Source organism: Athene cunicularia (genome assembly GCF_003259725.1).
Source record: "Athene cunicularia isolate RWA chromosome 1 unlocalized genomic scaffold, athCun1 chr1_part2, whole genome shotgun sequence".
In the NCBI taxonomy this organism is placed as follows: domain Eukaryota; kingdom Metazoa; phylum Chordata; class Aves; order Strigiformes; family Strigidae; genus Athene; species Athene cunicularia.
In genome coordinates, this window is record NW_020799092.1 from 42570637 (window position 1) to 42594484 (window position 23848).

The 23848-nt window shown below is 36.8% G+C and overlaps 1 protein-coding gene across 1 annotated transcript in view; it reads right to left on the minus strand.

Moving 5' to 3' along the window:
• TRHDE (thyrotropin releasing hormone degrading enzyme) overlaps positions 1-23848 on the minus strand; it is a 213418-nt gene that overhangs the window by 7276 nt on the left and 182294 nt on the right. Inside the window, exons 12-17 of the mRNA XM_026865004.1 lie at positions 23403-23550; positions 21164-21261; positions 20575-20682; positions 7181-7348; positions 6521-6661; positions 1516-1597 (exon numbers count right to left, since the gene is read on the minus strand). Coding sequence (XP_026720805.1) covers positions 1516-1597; positions 6521-6661; positions 7181-7348; positions 20575-20682; positions 21164-21261; positions 23403-23550 — 745 coding nt within the window. The remainder of the gene's footprint in view (positions 1-1515; positions 1598-6520; positions 6662-7180; positions 7349-20574; positions 20683-21163; positions 21262-23402; positions 23551-23848) is intronic.

Here is a 23848-nt window from a genome sequence, read left to right on the forward strand (position 1 = left end):
TTTCTAATTCAGGTTTATGCAAATATCAGCAGAAAGCAGCCCTGATGCCCTTTGGTTTTATCAAGCTTCAGCACAAATTTATTTAATTTTGATTTGTAGAACCCTTTTGATGATATAATACAGATCAGTTGTTTAAGAATGGAATGGATGGTTATGGTGTGAAGAGAACGGCAAAATAGCAAGTGGATTTGATTATCTTTAAATGCCTGAAACACATTCCTTCCTTTACAAGAAAACTTTGATCTTTTTTTCAGCAGACTGAAAAGGCCCCTTGTTCATTCCTGTGTATATTCAAATTATAGCACTATCACCTGGATTATTATAGCTGATGCCACTGGTGTACTTTGAATTACTGTTCTTTTTAAGCAAGAATTGCAAGGCTGATCTGCACAGTAGGTTGGTGGTTATGTTGACTTGTATAAAATTAGGTGGGTTTAGCAACACTTATCCTTAACTAGTTAATTTTTGTTTCTTGGTGACACCAAATTCACCTTGTTTATCTAAATCTAACTTCCAACAACATCTCTTTGTGCATGCCTCAAAACTGAAAAGTCTGATCCTGCAACTGTCTCGTTCCCATCACAGTTAAAAAGCATGAGAGGGACCTGAAAACTATCAAATAAGATTTTACCTGATCTCTGTACTTTTTATACCAAAATGTTTACAAGAACAGTTTCTTTTCGGGGAAGCAGAAACAGGCAGCCTGCCAATACTACCATGGAGGTGGAAACTAAGAGTACTTGTTCAGGGCAGATTCTCAAATCTGGCCAGCACTGTTGTCCCACCTGGGTAGCTTTGAGGAAAGCAGCTGTGGCTCTTCCGTAGGTTCCTGAGGCCACTAGACTTGAGTGCAGACAAATGGTTGGATACAAAATATCATAGCGCAATCAGAGTTCAATTAATGGTGATTATGTTGCATAAGAATAATTTGATCCATTTTGGGTAATGTTGAGCAGCTGCTAAGCAGAGCATAACACAACCATACAACTACCTCAGTCAGGGCAGATGTTAAGTTAAAATGAGAAATCTTTGCAATCTAGATAAGAAGTACTTATCATTTAGAACAAATTATTGTGGTGTCATTTGGCCAGAATATCAGGTTAACAGCTTTTCTCACATGAAAATACTGTAGGCAAAAGAAAAACAGAGAAGGCACTGTCAGCTTCTACTTTCAACACCAGGGTTTTCTAGGGCTGCCCTCTGCAACATAAACTAATGTGGATAGAAAGATCTCATCTTTTGTTTCTCAACCAATAGTCAAGAGAAAAAAAGCAAGCCTACACATCCAGCCAAGCACAGAGAAGTGCCTGCACTACCCACCTCATGACACCACCTCTACACACTCAGATGCCTTTGCAATCTGCTCCTCATCCTTGCTCTGCCCAGATGCAGCATGGGCCTGTGACTCCAGCTGAGCAACCAGAGTTCCTTAACAACAAACACCTTATTGCTTCTGCCCTGCTCCCTGCTTACAATGAATACAGACTCATGTGCCGAAAGTAATTTAAAATTTACCTCTCTTAGTTCTTCTTCGGTATTGAGGAATTCTGTGACACCACTGATAAGCTTTGAATTCATAAATAATGCTTCCCCATATCTGTAAGAGCAAAACAAAGATGACAGAGTGGAAGTGCACATGTCAGGCCAGCTGAAAATTAGAAAGTAGTCTTCTCTAAGCATGGGAGAACACATGGGACCAATTTTGGGGATCCAAGGGAACAGCACTGGAATTGGACACTGGTATTCGAGTGTTTCATGCTAAAAACCTGGACTGAGATGTTCTTCTAGGCTGAGCTATTTGTGGTTAACTTTTCAGTCAGATGCTACTAAGCAGAATGGGCTTAACCACAGCCGCAGATGAGAGCTCCAAAGGAGAAGGGGACCAAACTACAACACCTGATGCTCAGCGAAACAGCTTTCCATGTAATGACTCCACTGACAGCTCAAAATACAGGTGCCAAAGGAGGAGCGGAGCAGCAACTGTGGAGAAGTATTCTGAGGAACTCTTCTAGCTGTACCATTAAAACAGACTTTTTGAAGTGCTGCAGCCTTCTCTGCATTTTGTATTCATTCATCTCATCTACATTACAAATAGCCTCTTGATAAGTGAACTGAATCAAATTTTCTTGTTCCAGTATCTGATAATTAAAATAAATAATACTGATAGAGCATAATACTGCAAAAACAATCCCCTGGGCCATGATATAGCATCTTCAAAGAACCAACCTGGAATGACAATTTGAAAGCTTGGGCAAGGAATATTTAAAGGATAAGATACTCAGCAGCAATCAGCAATGACCTTCTGTAGGTAGTTGCTTTGAAACTGGCCATTCAAATCCTGCTGTTCCACTTGCTTTTCCACAAGGTTTTTTCAATCCCACAAATGAAGCATCTGTATCACTTATAAAATTAACCATACTACTCCTGAAGTTTTGCATTTCATGTTGGAATAGTTTATGGGTTGGGTTTTTTTTTCACGGTTTCTAGCATGAAGAATATAACGCTATTGGAAACCATAATCAAGTCTTTTGTTCAAGTTAGATGTCATTCAGTGTAACACAAGGCACTTGACAAATAGTTATCTTTATCTGCACATACATCCAAAGAAATATCTAGCTAATCTGGACATGACTGTTCTTAAGATAGGGAATCCAGCTCTCCTGTCAGACATGTGTAAGTAATACCAACAGACTTCACTACCGTTAAGTTTATCTGGGGGAACAATTCAGTTCATACCCTACTTTTACAAACTGATTTAGAGAAGGAATTCAAAATTCAAAGTGAAATGAACTAGCACAATCACAGCTTTCTGTTCTGCTTCTATTAATCCTAAATGAATTACCCTCAAAAGCTTAGGTACTGTAAGCCACAGTCCCTTCAAAACGGAAGAAAGAAAGAAAAAGGGAGAGGGAGAGGGATAGCCCCAGGCAGAGGAATAGAAAGAGGGAGAGGGAAGAGAACTGAGTTTTCTTTGAGAAGATTCTGCTTTAGGGAAGGTGTACACTGTGTTGTTTGCTACCTTGAGCTTGTATGAGGGGAAATACAGTTAAAGGTATCAAAAATCCTACTCCCTGACCACTAATAACTGAATTATTCATGGATATTTCATCAAGTACATCTCTTTTTCCAAAACTTGTCACACTGATGGATACAGACATCCAGAGGCAAACACCTCCTATGGGAAGTATGGATTTCATGGTCCTTTAAGCACATTTAGGCTTTCTAACAAAGCCCTTTATTATTACAGCCTCTGCTTAGCCTCATAATTGACTGCTTGGAAAATTGGAAGCTCTTCTTGATGGGGTCTTTTGACAAGGTTACCAATCCACTTTACAGAAGTGACCTCAGAAAAACCGCTGCAGGGATTTTATTTTTCTTGCAGTCCGTACTATTGCCACCGTGCAAACAAGAAGTAGCAGAATTCCTTCCACTGAAGTGATACTTTCATGAATACCTGTGCTGATTACTGCCTGTTACGCATACTTGGGTAAAAAGTCAAACACTAAGAGCAATTTCTAAATGGGCTCTGCTGGCAAAAATTATAGAATAGCCACCTCCCAAAATAGTATTTTCCGAGGGTGAAACAAGAATAAATAGAAAAAGTGTTTGCTATCGCAAGTATCAGTCTTCCCACCCTTCACAGGGAAGACAGCAGCAGGGCAGAACCAGGACCTTCCATGCCTAAGCTCCCTGGAAACACCCTGCAGTCATGGGTTCTCCACCTGATCCTTTATTTATGGGGATGTGATCCTCCAGTGACACATATTTATACAGGCTTTGCACTCATCCAAACTCAGATTGAGAGGCAACATAATCCACTTACTCTGGACAGATTTAAATGGCTTCCCAAATATTGTCTAATCCCCAAATGGTGAAAAATGATTCAGCACTTGAGAATGAAAGAATTCTTATAGGCAGCTGTTGGGTTAAATTTTCACACACACACACGTGCACACATGATGAAAATGATTTAGGAGCCAAGGTAGTGCATGTTCAGGTAACAGGAATTGAAGCACAGTATTTTCAATTCTCTTTTTTCAGAATTTTAACAGTCCCACAGATTTCTTACAAAAGACTTGCTTGGCACCTCAGTTTCTAAATCACCTTTGTAAATGGGATATGAGTGATTCTGAAGACTTTACATATTATCAGTATCTTCTTGACAATTCAAACACAAGTATACTGTAAAAATATAAAGGGATTACAATATTTTGTTGTCATTCTAACTCTTTGTCATGCTGTGTTTTAAAGTCAGAATACTGTTATAGCATAATTTAATCACTCTCAGTTATTTCATATTACTATCTCAAACATCAACACCTTTTATAATAAATTCAATGGAAAATACCACTGAGGTATCACCTTATTAAATCAATGTTTTGTATAAGGTATTTTAGTTTTTAGTAAACTTAAATAATAAATTATAATTGTAGAAAAAAAAGATGCCTTGGGACAGTGTACTTAAACTATAATTCTGCAATAAAGCTTGTATTTTAAAAGTGTACTAGTGTGCAAGCTTAAATCAGAAGCCCAGTTCTGCATTTTAGCATGTCACTGTTTCCCTGAACATTAAGGGTCAAGGTGACAGACTAATTCCACTCTCTCAAAGTCTCTCTTAAAAGGTTTTAATCTATAATTACAAAACAGAGTTCTTTTCAACATACATCACATATGTACAGCTTTCATGAACTATTTTATTCCACTGCATTGAATCTTTTGGCAAATGATACAAACTCAACTGGACATCCCTTTTAGAAAAAGGCAACTGCTACAATCCTTTTGGTGGCTCTGACTTGTATCTGGCGAATGTAGATAACAAAGTCAGTGCTGGACAAAGAGACAGACTCTCTGTTGTTTTCTCATTAGAAAAGGACAAAAGCCAGGTTTTTGATGAGGCCTTGCTGATTGTTAGGAACTCAGATTGCAGAGTGATACATTCCAAGCAAGTGAGATAAATAAAATTCAAATTTTAGGTGAAGTAAAGCTATTTAAAACACACAAAAAAATTGGCATGTGGCATAGTTTTCTAAATCTTGCCCATTTGTCTACACTGACTAGTCTTGTTCATGTCTAAAATCACAGCTGTTAGCTAGATTGTCAGATAAATGTACTTGCTACATGTTTATAACTTCTGCATATGTGTTTGTAACAATACAGATTTTGACAGATTTATGCCTAAATTCTGTATAAAACCCTGGAGAAACCTAAAAAATTATTTGCTATGCAGAGCATAACTAACTGCACTGGGTTGTATAAAAGTAATGGGTTTGCAATCCACTTTCTGCATAAATGTCCAGTCCCTGAAATAATCATACCAGAAGCAGAGGATTCTTAACTTTTAAATTCTTCAACACTCTTAAATCTTTTTGGATATTGCTTTCGAAAAGTATCTCCTGCAATATAAACTTCCAAACTGAATTCCAGCTCAAACCTATTTTCCCAGCTGAACTTCTAAAATATCACTAAAGTATTATCCAAAACAGCATGAACAACTTCTCGAATCTTTAGGAAAGTTGAAGTATTTGAGTTTCCTTGACTCTTCTCCTGATGCTGTGAAACATATAGTAAGTTGGTACCTGTATTCATCAGGCACTAGGATCTAGTAGCTTAAATATAGCATCTTAAATAAACAATTTCAAATATTCCTTGGTATACTAGATGGCTCCTCACAAGTCCAGAATGAAACAGATCTCCAATACTTTTCTGCCAACACCATGACAGTGGCCTGGTGTGCAGTGTCTCAAGTTCTTGGACACCTGCCTTTAAGAACTTGAACTTCATCCAAGTTGTGGCCCCTTCTAATCTGTCAGCATCAGATGAGCTGCTGTGAAATCTTTCAGACCCTCAGGCTCTCCCTAAAAAACTAAAGAAATTTCTCAGTCATTTAATTAATATCAAAATCTTTATCAAAAAGGATTTTAAAATGTTGATTGTGCTTCTGAGTAGGAGCATATAGCACTTGTTCAAAGAGAAAGAGAAGCAGATATAAGGAACAACCTTGTCTTTTCCTGTTCATCTATTTTTAACTCAAAATGTTGCTCCTCTATTACTTGAAACTCACCTGAAATGCAGAGTGGAAGGAAAGGGGATGACACTCTATTAACATCCTTTTGAAAACAGAAATGTTTCAAAAAGGGTTTGGTGTTTTTTCCCACAGTTGAAATAATGTTCTTCAAAAGATTTTTTTTGTCAGACTGAAAATCAGCAAAATTCCTTTGCTGTTTTTTTTATCTAGGTGAAAGTAGAACTGCAGCACTTGACATATAGATAGACAATACAGTAATATATATACAGATGATTGCTAAGAGATAAATGTTTCTATGCATGTGTGTGATAATCCATGAATAAATGCATTTATGACTCGTATGTATGTATTTCATATTTAGAGACATCTCTATTTATGGATTAAAAGAGAATGGACTAGATTCAGGCACTTACATGAATGTATACATAGACAATACTTAAAACAAATTACATCAAAATAAGAAAATTAAAATAAATGTAGGCTTTTTATCTTTACCTAGCATTTAATATTTTCCATTTTTCTCTGAAAAACTTCCAAGCAAGATCCCTTCCATGTGGATTTCGAGCTACATGGATTATCACATCAATTGCATCTTGATCCAGGACAACTTCTGAGTTGAGAGACAAATTCAAAAGCCTAGTGGGAGAAGCAAGGAAAAAAAATCCTATTTAGTTTCACCGAAACATAGTCTAACAACAGCACATCAGAAAACTCTCAGAAAAAAAATAATCACTACCAAATGGTTTGTTTAACTGTCCAAGTGAATTCAGTGGTTTACTTCTATGATTTCAAAGACCAGGCACATTCATGAATCAGAAAAATTTTGATGTAAAAGGATTTCCGAAAAGGCTGAGGGGAACCTTACATGTACATTTTTATGAAAGATCAGACTGGTCAATATATGCTAACAAAAAAATAGCATTATTTATTATAGGATTTCAAACATTTCCAAAGAACACAGGAAAACTTGGAAGTGAAAAGACATAATATGTGTCAATTTTCATATGCATTAATGCAAAAAAACATAAAACAGTTTAATAGACAGTAAGCTTGGGCTTGAAAAGCAAAGTTTTTTCATTTAGACCAAAGCTCAATTGATGATCCATAAATGTTGAAGTGATTATTGGTAACATTCAGATATAGATATTTTGGTACCTGTTCAGCAAGTTTCTGTCATCACTGCAAGTTAAGGCTTCTAATAATATTTTCTTCTCAGACACTGCTGTGGTAGAATGAAATTTCATCCAGATGAACTCCCATACATCTTCATCCATCAGTGAAACTCCTGTACAGTAGACAATGTCTCTCACATTGAGTGGGATTCTACAAAAGAAATCAGTAATAGCACTGTGGTAAATAAGTAGCCTCTTGATATTGGAAACAAAGGAAGAACATCAATACCTTTAAGGTAGTGCAACAGTAACTTTTTTTTTTTTTAATTACATATGCATCACTTTACTGCCGCCGAAATCTTCCAATTTTCCAGGCCATCCTAATGGATTTTCTCACAGGTAACACGTTTGCCACTCTTTTCACAATGCTATCACACTGTTGGGAGACTATAAATTATGGTCATACAGTTCATCAACACATAATGTGCCACATAACCTGCAGGACAGGTAACATAAGCTCTCCAAATTAGCATGGGATCTTATCACTCTGTTGCTGGGCACTAAGCCAAATCTCTTCTTCTTGTCCTTAGTACTGAGGTTTTAGAATAGGAGCTGATCAGCCAGAAACTCATCCTTGCTTGTGCTGTAATGTGCTCCATCTTCATATAGTAACATACAAGTAAGGAAGGATGTGCTGAGACAATGCTACTGAAAAATGGTGGTTTTGGGAGAGAAGAAAATAGAAAGATCTGTTAATTTTTACAGCATTTTAACACCAGCTATGCCATAGGATGGTTGTGAACTCTGATTACTGCTCAAGTAATACAAATTCAGACTACAGTTAAATGAAAGTTTCTTAAGGCCAAATTCAGATCTAGTATAGGATGTGCGTATGTACAGTTTTGCTCTAAAAAGATCTCAGCTGGGCTTTCAATTTCCTATCCTGCTTATGCTTCCTATACAAGCACAGAAGCTGAAACATTTGTGAGCTAAAGGGTATTCCTGCAGATAAAGCTAAACACTTCTCAGAGGAATAAGTTTCTGATTTGCAGAAAAGAATGCCCTCTTTTTGTTGCTAAAAATTACACCAAAACACAGTTCTCCAGGCTGAAACACCTCTGGAACTTTGTATGTAAGATCTCTGTAGAGACTCTAGAAGTACATACAGCTGCTGTCAGTGACTGGGCAGTAATACAGTGAAATTATCTCTGTAAAATCTGATTTCAAATCTTACACAACACAGAAAGAGAAGGTTACATCAACACTTATTGTAAGACTTTCACCAACGACTTACACCATACACTGGGCTATCCCAGTCAAGAACAAAGAGGTTCTTTTACTTCCATCTGCTCATTCTCCAGAAAAAAACTTTCTTCCACTGAAATTTTCTATTATTGGGCTCTGTAATGAGTGCTTTTGCTAAAAACCTCTTTGGTCATGTCTGAGTCCCTGGAACATGAAACACAGTATGGCTTTTCAGCATTTCAGAATTTTGATTCCTCTTCAGTACTTCATAAGGAAGTAAGCAAAGTAAGAAACCTTATGTTGATGGCTGTTAAGGGTTACAAGCTATTGTTGCCTCTATGGGGTTAGCTGTTTCCAACAAATAAAGACGGTTTCTTGAAAAAAAGAACAAAAGTATGTAGCTAAATTAAGGAAAAACTGGAAAAAAAAGTGCACTCTTGCTACTGGTAGAACAACTTTGGGAAAATAATGCCTACTGCTTTTTTGTTATGCTTTTTCCAAGTAGTAAGAAAGTCCTGAGGTTGAGGCTTTGTTCATGTTCTCTGGCTAGTGTAGTCATCAGCTCCGAGGGAATATCTGCAGATTTAGATGCAGATAGTCACATGAATTTTGCTTCTGCTGAGCCGACAGGGCTCAGAACACTGCTGCTTCGTGAAGATTTTTTTAGCAGAGTTCCATACTAACAGAACCACAAAGGGTTGACTAGTGCTGAGGTATTTTGCATTTGATGCAGACAAACCCAGACATTATTCAGGAGTGAACTCTCCCAAGCAAAACTGAAAGGCTAGGCAAGAAAAATGTAGTCCATTTTAAAGCTGCTAGGAATATGACACTTTTAACTATGCATAGCACGCACCAGCAATATTGCCTTCTAAAGCAAAATCAGAGGTGTAATGTCTCATCTTTGCCATGAACAGCTTCGATCTAGCCTGAGTAGGTTGGTACTAAAGTGAAGATCCTGGCATAGTTCAAGATCTTACTGTTTCTTGTCCTCCCACCACCAAATCGCTGTCTGAGAACACGCCATCCAGAGCCAAGCCAGGCAGTCAGCATGGATATGGTTATGACCACATAGCTCAAGCAGGTCCCCGACACACAGATGGGCCTCCAAAAAATGCAGGTTCCAGAGTTCCTCCCCCTTGATGCTTCCTATTACCTTCTTGGATTTTTCTCTAAATGTTCAGATGACCTAAAATGTTTGACACTGAAAAAAGTTAGGAACTCTCCTTAGATTTACCCAGGATCAGGAGGTTTTGGCTTATATATTGTTGATGCAACTGCTTCTGTGGTCCCTACAGAACTGCTACACCAAGACCAAGGAAATCAGAACATCCTTAAAGCTAACCAGATCCATTAAAGGAAATTGTATGTAAACATACATAGCAATAAAGAAAAAAGTTATCACTTTCACCAGGTTTTCCATACTACTGAGTTTTGAGATTCTCAAAAACTGAGTTAACATTAGTAAAATGTGAGTTTGGTTGACATTTACAGAAATATCCATGTGTGCTAGGTGCTGAATTTCCATTTCATTGTAATGGAATTTGTACTTCTTAGTTGAAAGTCTATCATTAAACCCTGTTGCGATATTTCAAACATTAATGGATATCAACATTTTATTTTTCCCCCATTTAACCTTTCCTTCAAAAAGTGCATGCAAAGGAAACTGCATATAATTGAGTCTATTACAGAAAATTAAGATTACTTATTTAAACACAAGAAATTAAGATATACTAAAATTAATGGAGCAGATATTTAGGTGCCTCCTTTGTGTTGGCTTATATTAACTCAGAATGAGGCTTACAATTTTCTAAATAACTGCAACTCTCTCAAAACTTCAGGTCAGTAATTACAGTAACATAAATATGCAGCCAAATGTACATACACTGCATAGAACATAAAAGTAATATTAATTATTGTCATGTTTTTCTGATACACTAGGTTATTTGTCCTTAAAGCACATCTTCCTTACCAGTTTATGTCTTTTTTTGCTTTTAATTTTGGAATTAATAAACTGACAGCAGCCATAAGAATATATGCTAAACCAAAAGTACTAAGGCCAGTATCCTGGCCATGGGACCAAACAACCCATTGCCCCAAATCTGTTTTATCATATGATATCTGAATATGAAGAACAGTTGAACCCAGTCAAGCCTTATTTCAATTTAAAAAGGACTTTTTATATATTGACACACACATACTAAGTCATTTTTTTAGAAGCACGCATAGTTTTTCTGAGCTTTGTCGGCATAAATATTATCTTTGGTTTACTGCAAGAGATGTGACTCAGCCAAGAGATACTATGAGGAACTATAAGGCACCTGGGAAAAGTAATCCTTTTTTGGTTGACTGCTCCATTAATTCAGGTATGAAACTGTGCTGGAAGGACTGTCAGTCTGTGCTTGGCTAGTACAGTCAGCAGCAGAAGTACCTAGAAGTGGATGTCTAACCCCAAAAAGATCAGCATTCCTCACTTCTGAAGTTTACATTTTGGAATTTTACAGTAAAACATGTCAGTTCAATGGGCTTTCCCAGCTACTCCATCTTCTGTGTTCTAAATGCCAACATTAGCGATTTTAGCAGCAGTGCAGTCAGTAACCACAGGATCATTTGCATGCTCTGTGAAGGAAGACTTAAGACAAGTGCTGGCATGGAACCCACGACCATAACTAGATATCACCATGTTTCTTGCAAACTAAACTATTGCAACCAAATCAGTCATAGCATATTTGCAGTGTAGCAGATCTACTCAATATCATCCAACCAATTGCTCCAGGAAAAGTTTTAGGTCTCTATCTATAAGCTAAGTCATTAGGACAACGTGAAAAAAGTCAGCCCCTACAAACCAAAACATCAGAACAAATACTGATTTTAAAAGGCTTAGCTTCAGAAACTACAAAACTCATGGCTATGAAAAGCCACAAATTACTCCTGTGAGAGGCTTGTAATCAAGACTGTAGACAGGGGGGTTCTTCTTGTGAAAATGAAAATTGTTTATGAAAATGTGAATATCCCCAAAGTCATTTCTCTATTGCCTCAACAGAGACTCCTCTAATTGAATTTTCTCCATTTGTGGAGATTTTTGCTTTCTCTCTCCTCCAGTCATTATGGGCCCGTATTTCATCATTATCTAAACATATGAAATCTCCCCAGTCTACGGATTTTTTTAATTTTATAGCTTCATGGAAAATGTTGTTTTAAAATTGCAGTTCCAAGGAATCAGATCAGCATGTTGAATGTTTGCCCCCTGTATTAACTGAATCAAGTGGATAAAATCACCATTGTTTCAGTACAGCTTAGGTAGTAACACTGCAGAACATATCCCCGTGTTACATTAAACCTCATCTGGGCCTTCAAGGCTGCTCTCAATTTTAAAGAGCTAATATGATTGATGGATACTTCAGAAGAATAAAGATAAAGATTAACTTTTGAAAGCATCACTTTAAACAGCTTTTATTTGAATACTGATCCAATTTATTTAACTTTATTTTTCTTGCTTAAGAGATATGATGGTGAGAATGAAATATGTAACTAGCAGAGCTCATGCTTAAAAATTAAACACTTTGGGAAAAAAGTTAAAAATTAAACAGCTAGAAAAAAATTAATTAAAATCGTGCTATGCCTTTACATGGATTTTATTTTTTTTTTCAAGAGTGAATAATAAAGCTCTACAATGAGCTAAGAATAATCTTCTAAGTTATAATTAATTGGTACATACTTGCTCCTATTTAAAGGATGTTCTAACAATTGGAGATACACTTATAAAATTGGATCATAATTATTTATCTTCTGGGCAAATTGTGTTCTAATTTTTTAAAATGTAATTGCACACAGTTTAGACCATTCTTTGATTAAGTGACAAATTTCAATACCATTTAGGGTACTATTTGGCAAAGAAAATTAATCAGAAACATTATTCTTTATTTTTGCAACTATTTAACATTTAACTTGAGCCTATTTTTCTTGATGACTATATTTATAGACTTGTTTAATAGGTTACAAAGGCTCAGATAAGAAATAACAACAAAGTATTGGAGCTTTGTTGGCAGATCTGTAATACAGATTCTATTGTAAGGAACAGCACCACAAGAAGTTTATTTTTTAAGATGGCAGTTCCAAAGCTTATACTCCCATTCTGTATTACAAAGCCCAGGAGCCATGATGCTGGCACCACTGTGCACACAGAGGAGGGAAGGATCCTCCGACATAGCACACGCCCCGTCTGAAGAGAAAGGACAGAACTTCCCCTTGAAAATTGAGGCACAGAGCTGTGATGGGCTTGACTTTTAGGTGACTGTCACACATTGAATTCAAGGGATATTAAGCAAGGATACGGCTACTCAGGGTGTCCGTGGCAAAGCTATGAACAGATGCTAGGTTTCCTCAGTACCAGTCTTGTGCTTTTGAGCTTCAGGTATCATGTGGGTCTGACTGTGGCAGGCAGAGAATACATCATCCCTCAAGTAATGCTTACTGCTATTGCTCCTTTCCCTTCCTAGCCAGATATCTCATAACTGAACACACAACTAGCACATTCAAGCTCCTCAACGCTGATTTTAATGACTGAGTGGTGAGTTAAGCACTTCTTTGTGAGACTAATCTCTGAGTAGATATGCCTTATTTTGTCCTTTCTGGACAGTTTTTGCAATTAAAAATGGTCCTTTCTGTTCAATTGTTTTGCAGAGTTGTGGAGAGATCATTCCTGAATGAGAAAATTGGAGACAAATCTATCTAACTTTTAAAAATTGAAAATTAACTACTGCTAATCCATAATTGCTACATATAGGGTCATTTTACTGTGATCACGTACAGAAGTAAGAAGGTAAAAATGCTACCTGAACCAGCTGCCCCATAAAGCTCAGTTTTGTCTTTCACAAGACGAAATCCTCTCTCTTTTCAGACATACTCCCCAGATGATCTTTCAGAGCACTAACTCCTTGATTAACTTGTGCACTCAACAGTGTTTTCGTCCTCCTTAAACAGTTTTATTGACTTGAGTGCAAGATTCTACTCAAATGTTGTAAAAACCTATTAATTAGTTAAATCACTTCAGCAACATTGGCTGACACTAGCTGGCAAAGCTCCAGTAACAGTTCAAAATGCATGAATAGCTATGCCTGAATTTTTTCAGTAATTAAAACTTCTAGGGGTTGAGAACACAGAAAGGATCTATTTTATTGTTTTACATGTATCAGACATTCATTGTGAAAAAAAAATAAAATAACTCTCATTTTTTTATGTTTGTCACTAATGATTCCCAAAAATAGCTGGTGGGCATCAAACCTGAGAAAAAACCTAGTGCCTCTTCCAAGCAACTAACAAAAATAATTAACCTGTTGGCCACATTCCCATAAATACTTATGTAGATGGTTTAACTTAATTACATCTATAAGCTGATGCAAGACCGTAGTACTAGTGTGTCCATGCGAAACAAAGCATCAGAATTATGTATCTCAAGTCATTAGAGAGAAATAAGCGAGGAGGAAAAAGAAAGAAAAAATACTTTGTTTGGAAATTTGATTTTCTATTACCTAAGACAGACTTCACTGAAATTATCTCAATTATTGACTGTTAAATTGTTATTTACCACTCCCTCTGATCTATGGATAGTTTCATTTATAGTTATTAATTCATTATAGACATGTTACAGTCTCCTGACAGTCTCCTGTACACTCTCGCAGTGCAATTTGTTTCTCTGGTGACATTTCCATTGAGTAGTTAAAGGTCCATCCAAGTAAGTACACTGCCAATCTAGACAGGTGGATGGACATGAATCCATTGTTCTTTGCCGAGGAAATACAAATTCTGCACAGACAAGTATGGAGATCTAGTACTCTCAAATTAGGCTTGTTAGTGATCACTGTCTTTCTTCAAATTATGCGATGGAAATCATCTTACTTCATTACTTGCATCTTTCTCAAGACTGACAAAGAATTAATTAGTGTTCCTAAAAGTCACAGCAATATGACACGTCTTTGAAATGGTAAACAGAAGTCACTGGAAAAACCTGTATCTACACTATTACATTTTAAAAGATTGAACGAGATACCTGGGTACTAGGATGCAATTATCCAAGATCCTGATTTAATTTTTTAGTAACCAGAAGTGGTTCATCTGTAGTGCAAAATGACACACAGATGTGTTCTGTCTTGAAATCCAGAGACTCAACTGGAAAATTCATAGTATACTCTCTTTTCCGAGATCTCTGGCCCTACCTCAGTGTCCCAAGACTTCTCAGAACAACCTGGATGATTAGAGACCAGAACAGATTCAAAATATCTGGATTTGCATTCAGGATTGTCCACTAGTCTCTACTACTTCTCATTCATGAAGACAGACAAATGCAAACTTCGTTAACCCATGAGCTAGAGAATGGATACTGACTTCAGTCTAATTCAGTGCAGCAGAGAGCACTACACTGCAAACACCACCTATTCATATAAGCATTGCTTTCCTTAAAAAACAAAAAATCAACAAAAAGAAAACCCATGCCTTCCTATCTCGTTAGAAAGTGTAGACTGAATGTACACTCAGAATTGCACAAAAAGAAGAAAAAAGTATTAGAAAGAAGGCAAGTATTGAACATTAACGCTGCTTATCAAATAGCACAGTGATTAGCTTAGCTCTGTTGATCAAAGATTAGCAGATTGTTATCAACCATAAGGCCAGCATAACACGTGCAAAGACAAGAGACCAAATTTGCAGACATCAGAATGCAACCCTCACTTTATACAACTTTGATGTGGTAGAATATTGGATTTTCCCACTGAGGGGGGGGAGAGACTGATGATATCTGCAAGGCAGTTTTCCAAGTAAACAAAACTGATCAGAGTGCTTGTGACAGAAGAATAATAGTAAAAATAGTAAAAACTGTATTAAACCTAAAAGCACCCCAAAGTGATATGAAGACCAGATCAATCAAATGCATTTACTGAAGTTTCTAGGGGTATCAAGACAATTAATTAAAGTACTTTGTTTCCATTGAAAAGACAGCAACCAATAAAAAGCAATGGTTACATTTCTAAAGAAGAAAAAAAACATAAGAGCAAACTGAAGTGGCTATGACTAGCTAGGGGCACACCAACATGTCCAGTAAAATCTTAAAGAAACATAGCTACATAATTGTGTCTGATGCTATCCTATCATCTCCCACTGCTCACTGCTACATATTAGCAAAAGAATAGCATCACCACAGCTCTACTAACAGAACCAGAATACAAGCACTCCTTTTTCTGCTGAAGGCAAAATCAGCTGTCTCAGTTCAAAGCAGCTCTCTCATATACTCACATTCACACTATCCTGACTAACTTTGCCTCAAGCAAGCATGCATCCACAGTCCACTCTGCCAGCAGAAATATGTATGTGGAAACCTGTAGCTGATGGATGGTAACAGTAGCTGGAAGAAAATCATGTCTGCACCCACAGAGAGGCTTGCAAAAACATGCTTGTGTCTATGGATAAATTATGCTTTGAGCCATCATAGTGTATATTCACGTTACCCATTGTTATGATATATCCTGTCAGGAGTTTAGATTGCAGCTCTCCACACATTCTTTCCTGAACCTCAGAAATACACGTTCACTCAGTCTATCCAATACAGAAAGTCTGAAAATGCTAATCCTCTTAGAAACATGTTTTTCTTTCAGAAGAGATACGCAGTGAAGGTTAAAGGGGTTAACAAGGCTGATTCCCAAGCTCAGGCAGGCATTGTATGGTAATTTTGTTAATTTTTTAGGCTGAACCACAATACTGTTATATCTAAGGAGTGTGAATAATGTATTTCTTCACACATGAAAGAGCTTCACAGGGATGAGCTCAGTTTAATGAAGGTAGAAGCAAACATCTTAATTTTCAGCTAACAGTAGCTTCTCTTGTACAGCATTCTGCTGTTGACTGAATCCCAGTAACCTTAGATTCTCAAACTACAGAGGGAAATTTCAATGTGCTTATATGTTTTCTACTAGTTTGTATTCCATGTATGGAATACAAACATTGAAGTTTCAATGGTTTCCATTGCTCCAATACAGGAGTAGCATATGTCCCAATTTAACAAGAGTAAAAATGCTTGCCTTCATATCAAATCTCAAGTCAGAAGTCAATGCAGACTTTCAAGCAAATGTGCTGAAGCCATCAGCTGTTAACAAAGAGCAAAATTACTTAAATTCATTGATTAAAAAAACCTGTAAGACATACCTTGAAGTCTAATCTCAGATTTTCAGTTGAAAAAAAGAATCCCTTCTTTTTAACAATTGCAAGGGTTAAAATACGATATTGATTCCTAGACCAGTACAACCAGATGTCTCCTTATAACCTCTTCTACACGTGATGTATGTGTTTGGGTTGCCTCTTGTAGAGCCAAACTTCTTTTTCAGAGTTATGTTCCTTGTTTTAGCATCATGTTTTGCCCTGCAGAAGTAGCATGAGCAATACAACCTAAAGCCCTTTGCATACATTGTAATCCTGGTATTTCAGGTACTCAAGCCTCCCTTCCTCAGATGAATGCTCTCTCATCTTTAGGCTGGAGAACTGTATTATTTCTCCTGATAATAAAATAAATCACAGTGGCTGAGCTTCAATGAGAGGAGTAAAGTGTCTTGTGGTGTCTCAGTACTGTCCCAAACACCTCGCAGATAGGTCATCAGGGTGGTCTTCTGCATGTGGCAGATGCAGGGCTGAGGTACTAAACTGAAGTTCTACCACAATCTCTGAATTACTGTTTAAAAGGGTGTTGAGAAGCAGCTTCTCCACCAGCTCTATTTGAAAAGAAAAATGAGGACGTTTTCCTGATTTAGTGACACTTTTGAAAGGCACCTTTTGCAAGGATCCCTAACTCTGTGATCGCCATTTACATATATTAATTTGATACAGATATCTTTCTACCTGTAGTGCTGGACCCTAAGAGGGCATATTCTCCCTTCACAGTCTGATGTTCTTCACTCAGCACTGTGGCTGCCACCAACTTCATTTAGAGGTTGCCAAATCTCCTTGTAGGAAGCGTAACTCCAAGAGTCTAATTCTGCCCTGTGAGCCAGGCATCTAAAAATGAAGCACTGAAGCACCTGTCACTTCAGAAATTCAAGCCTTCAAGCTTCTCAGCTGACTGCCACCTTCATGCATAGAGACTTAATGTTGCAGTTCACATGTATGGGCTTTTTTTACTAATTCCATAAGAAAATCTGCAGTGCTACAGTTGGAAATCTAATGGGTTTTTTTCAAATAGTGCAGAAACACAAAGAGGACCTCTGGCTTTGTGCTTTGAATGACCATTATTTTACTGTGGCAAATTATGTGCACAGTAAAGAACATGTAATTACAAAGTACAAACAGTAACTGATTATTATTTCAATCCCCTACAGTGAAGAGTAGATGGTAATTAATTTCTGGACCTACCAGACTAAATATAATTACTAAAAACCACAGCAACTGTAAGCATATGCTGGTAAAACAGTTAGATATTACTGTATCTGTTTACTACCCAACACTTTATTCATAATTAAATGCCATGAGTGAAACAGAAAAAACATTTCAAAAGAACTTCTAAAAAGCCATAGATTAAAAATGTGGTTAAAAATTTATTAATTTTAGCATTTCTACGAGTGTTATTAATTGCATGTTCTCTGTTACATGTATTTGGACTTTAACTGCAGTCACTGCTAGGGAATCAAAAATCTCCTTTACATGATTTACTGCCTGTGCATTTATGTGGTATTTTAATACCACATATTAATTTAATACCACCCTAATTTTGTATTGATTTGAATCTTGGGACACAAGTCTAATTCCATTGTCTCATTTTGGGGTCTACTGCTCTAAGAATTTGTTCCTTCCAACATGAGCTGCTTGTGAATTAGCTTATTGTATGAAACCTCTCATCATCCAGAATAAGGTTTTTGGGAGGGGATGGGTGGAAGGGTTGAAAATTAGCCTTTATTTTTACTCTCATAGTAAAACTCAAATTATACCTGTACATAAAATATCTCTGAGCTCTCTGGAACCCTATCTTCATGCTCTGGCTGTGCAAACCCACCAAGACCAGATTTCCTACAGTGCATCAGTCAATGTCTTCATTCTGTTTCAGAAGAGGGAAGGGTATCTATAAGAACTTTAAGAGTCATTTTCAGCAGATACAAGTTTCCTCATTGCCAATAAGTGGCATGGGCAAGGATACATATACTTTCTGTTCCTATCACCACCCTTCCTCACCAGGAGCTGTCAGAGAAGTCTGGAGAAAGATGACCAGCATGAGTTTTGCCTTCTTTGTGAGGAAACAAGCTCTAAGGGATTCCTACAGATTCTGAGGTGGCTGTTTGCAGAAAATTCACAAACAGCTGTTAAGGGCATCAAACTGAGCAAAACAAGCAATTGATGAGAAAGTATAAAATGGCACCTGTTGGATGTGCTCTCTGCATGTATCTTGTACTTATCTGCTTGCCCTTTGCACTTGAGCTAACTATTGTCTCTGAAGTGCTAAAGAGGTAGAATCATGACTCAAATACCATTTAATTAAACTCTGATTGTAGAATCACCATAATTTTCCTGGCGGAAAGCAAGGAAAACAGCCACTGCTTTATTACCAGGTTTCAGTCTGAGTTGATTTAAACTGAGCAAAGGTGATATGGGGTAACCCTGATGCAGACCCCTACAAATGTTGTTACTGTGAAACACAAGATGATTTTATGTCTACAGAGCCGCTTTTACTAGTAGCCTTTGCAATGTCATTTCAGCATAAATAGGTAGGAAGTGAGTCTGCTCATATGTTAGTTACACTCAGTATGTAAGACTGCACTGAGATAGCAACTGCTAAATTCTAGGGTGGGGAACTGAACAAATCCTATAATCAAAAGAAATAAAAACACATCTCTGTCTTTACAAGTTGTACCCCTATTTATCAGCTGTCAATGTGTATGCTGTAATTACATTATTTGTTGCTGCTATTCTTCAAAACTGCAGTTCCTTTGGAGAAATGCACTGCTTTAACTTAGTAACTACTCTCTACCTCTGCCCTGCTGTGATGCTTTTATCATAATACTTGTCATATGCTGGCAACCACAATCTTGTGCTCCCAAGAATGGTCCCATAGAAAGGCTAAGATGAATCTTCAGATGGCTCCTTAAATTTATTCCTTTCCTCTCTTGCTATTGTTAGCAAAGCATTAAGCTGCTTTTTTTTTTTCCTGATGCCTCCTTCTTCAATCCTGCTGGAAAGGATGAAGACACAGGGTAGGAGAAAGCTTTGCACGGTGACAGCTTTTTAACACTGAATCATCTACTGCTGTGCATGCTAATAGATGGTGCTAGGTTTGATTAACTAATTTTGCAAATTATTATCTAAGTAAATTACTTTTGAAGATTTTTTTTTTCCTATGATCCTTTCTCTTTAATATCCTCTTTGAATAGTTTCATTGTTGCTGCTGACGATAATAATTCATATAAAACCCTGGGGTATATATTTCTTAGTAAATATATCTGGTATCATCTCACACAAGAAAACCCTCCCCCTCACACACATCTTATTTAAAGGTAGATAGTCATAGTTTCAAAATATTTTTTTTCACAAGTTTCAAAGTCATATAGGAATGTAATTTCCATTAATTCTCAGTTCATGGCTGGTTTTAAAAGACACTCATGTACATGTGTAACTGGCTAAGCCTGCAAAGGATGTTGAAATATTACAAAGACAGACACATCTTAACTGAAAAGAAATACCTGATTGGCCCAAGATGTCTTTGAAAATTCCTACATGCCTATATGTCTATAGAGATCTGATCTTTTTGCAGAGCTAATACAAGACTAAGACTAAAAATGTAAGACTTTTTCTCTTCTCTTTTTGTTACTTGAAAGTAAAATATTTTCAGTGTTTGCCAATGCAGAGTTCACTCATCTTTCTTCCTTTAAACCCCTCCTTAAAAGCCATCGTCTCTTGTTCTAGCATATAATTATCTAACAGCAATTTATCAGGAGTGGGCAGAGACTATATGGGTGTCCCCTCCACCCACTCATACATGCAAAGTCATATAATTCATTCTGAAGCCCCACAGACATTTTTAACTAACAGCCAGAGACCTCTGCTTCCTTACGTACCACCCTGCAGAATGGGGCACTGTGGATGGGGGCAGGCAGGAGAGGAAGAGCATGCCAACTGTATTGCCTCTGAGTAGGAGAAATGGGAAATACACATTTCAGTTTCACTTACCGGTTTCTGTTGCTAGAAATCCAATCTGAGATTAACGTTGCAGCCTGCTGGTGACAGTGTTTGTTACCAAAGCTGCAGGCCAGCATGATGACTTCCCGACGCAACTCTCTGTCCAAATTAAAGAAAGCAGTAAAGCTGCATTATTGAAGATGTTTGAATGTTTACAAAAAGCTATTTCTTATAACAGTGGCAGCAACTGGTAGTTGGGCAACATATAATCCAGATATTCAAATCTCAGTGTCAATTTAATGCCTACAACTGCTGCAACAACTAAAGAAAGGTCATGGACCAAAACCAGCTCCCATTTACACTTATGTGCTCTTCCTGATCTCTGCAGTCACATGAGTCCAAGTTCTTAAATATCCAGTGCAGTCAAATATTAAATTAACGCTTAGGAAATCATGTTCTCCAAACTCAGGAAAGAGGAATTAATCTCTTGCTGCTTTCCCTCTAACCCAGGAAGGAAAAACAGAAGGACCACAGAGCTAGGAAAGTATGACATGCTGAAGATGACACCAAATTTTAGATAGAACATTATTACAACTATATCCCATGAACAAACAATAAAAAAAAAGAAGCATAACAGTACTCATGTTGGTATGATGCTTGAACAAGTGATTTGTTTAAATTATTCGTTGGCCATCCAAGCTTGAGATACATTGATGCAACTTGTCTTAAAATATACTCCTGAGGAGGAAAAAAAAAAAAAATTCGATGTTAACATTTATTCTTTCTTTCAAATTGAAGTACTACTGACTATTGATGTTTGGTCTCTCTTTTTACACTCAAATAATGTCCAACTTTCCAAAGATTTTGATTTTCATTCAGCAGAGCAACATGTCCACTTATAATACTTCACTGCTATAGTGAGAAGTAAGCTGTAGAACAGCTATTTGATTAGATGCCTAGTATAAGACAATTTATTGTTATAAACCCCATCAATTTTAAGTTTTACATGCTATTTTGAACTCAGAATACACAGATGAAAAGTTGAAAGAGCATCTACAGCTTAATTTCTGCTCTATGGACAATCTTGACTACACTGTGCATGTTTGGTTTTAAAAGAATATTGTTTTAATATCCATAGCCATAGCAAAAATGTTATGCAAGTACAGTCAATTAATTGACTTCAGAATAAAGAACAATGTGGCTGCAAATAAGTGTAAATTTGTATATTTAATTACACTGTGCTTTAAGTTTAGGTTCCTGGTGTGCTTAAAGAACAAAACAAGCCCAAGATCCTTTAGTTACTTTTACTTTTTTACACAGGAGATGTATTTACATATTCTGCCCAGTTCTGAAGAAAACCATTGTCATTGCATTCAGCATAATCTTTTGCCAGTGGAACTCCGCAATTTGAAAAAGAAAACTGAGATATAAAGAATTGCATGGGAGAGCATCTATTTTATTACTGTGGATGCACAGGCATGTATATATGATGTCAACCTAAAAGGAGATTCACAGTGCAGCTTTCTCGAGCAGATACGTTATTCTTTGACTAAAAAGACTTTTTATTCCCTCTGCTATCACCTCTGCTTTCAAAACTCTCAACAGTAGTGATAAAACACAACCTAGCCATGAATTTTACTGGGTTTATTTATTAAAATCGTGTTTTCTTTACACAGCCATGTTTAGAAGTGCAGTGACAGACTTATAAGAATTTTTCTGTGTAGTTAACAGACTAAACATGTAAATTATTTCAACATCATTTTAAATTATGGCTCTGGTTTACATGTAGGCCTACACTGTAGGTTGATAAAGAATTTCAGTCTGTCTTTATTAATCTGTAGTATACATTCTACAAAAATAATTTTCCACGTCAGCAGGTATTTCTGTGTATGTGTGGGTATATATATATGTACTTCTACATATATACATACATACAGCCACCTCTAGCTTCCTACTCTCTGAGCATGTGTGTCTGTGGACACACAAAAGCAACTATATGTTTAAGAAGAAAAAAACTCCTTTTAGCATTTCAGGCTTTAGAGAGTTCCTTAACTTGAAGGCTTTACAAAATTAAATAAAATTACAGTATGTTGGCCATTGAAAATATGTAGACTACATAAAATTCATAGTGAATAAAAAACCCCAAGAGTTTCTAATTGTCACTGGCTGGAATCAAACCCTGTGTACTTCATAAAACATGCTTCAGCATAACTATGTTTTTTGGTTTTTTTTTTTAATTTCAGGTAAAATGTTAAAATCTTTGTCGTGTCTATCTTAATTATCGACTTCTAGCTGTTACTGCTGTCCCTTTGGACCCAATTATGAATGGGTTTTTGATTCAATGGTGATCTAATCCTTGTTAATTAAGGTAACTGCATTGAATTCACCATGGCTTTTTGGATGAAATAATGACTACAAATCTTTACTTCAGCTGCGTGTGTCCTGTTCAGTTTTGCCTGCATTTGGTGTCCTTGCTGAGCTTAGGCATCAATCTAAATATCGCTGTGGGGCTCCTCAAAAGAGAAAATCTGGAAATAAATTACTTTGGCTCTTTAAGTTAAATACTTTATTTGTCATAATATTTTATAGGAATGATAATTACCTTTCCTTCTACTAATCATATATGCCTCAAACAACAGTTATCACTGTTCAAATGCAAATGAACCAAAGCTTGACAACTGCTATGCTTAAATAAAGAAGAATTAGGAAAAAAAGCTAATATCCCTAGGTCATTTACAGTAGCTAACTGGGGAACAGTTCAACTCTTGGCAGTGAAAGGAGAGAGAGTGAGAGAAAGGAAGGAGGAAGGGAGGGGAGGAAATGGAGGAAAGGGAGGAAAGGGAAGAGGGCCAGGGAAGGGAGAGAAGACTCTCTCTTACATTGAAGATGTTGTAGTTTTCTGTGCGGTCCAGCAATTTATCTAGAGGATAAAGAGCTCGGCTGGCAGCGTGCCAAGGCAGAAAATCCTTCTCCTCTGAAAGGTATCTGATAATCTCCAAAGGAATATTCTGAGGTAAGTAACCAGCTCTGCACAATAAAAGAAGTTAACATTAAATTGGTTTTGCAGAAGATACATGATGAGGCAAAAATTACGTCATTTTTTTTCCAAATGAAATTAAAAGGCAGAAAAACATAATAAACTAATTTCATTATACTGACATAAAAGTCAACCTTATAAAAACCAGCATCTCACAGTCTCTCCCCACACATGTGCAAGCATACTTAGCGGATGAAGAAAGGTACAAACACACATGAAAGAAAACTAAACAAACTATCCCTACTTCATACATATTTCTGTGGCTATAAAAGACATGAAGAATGAAGT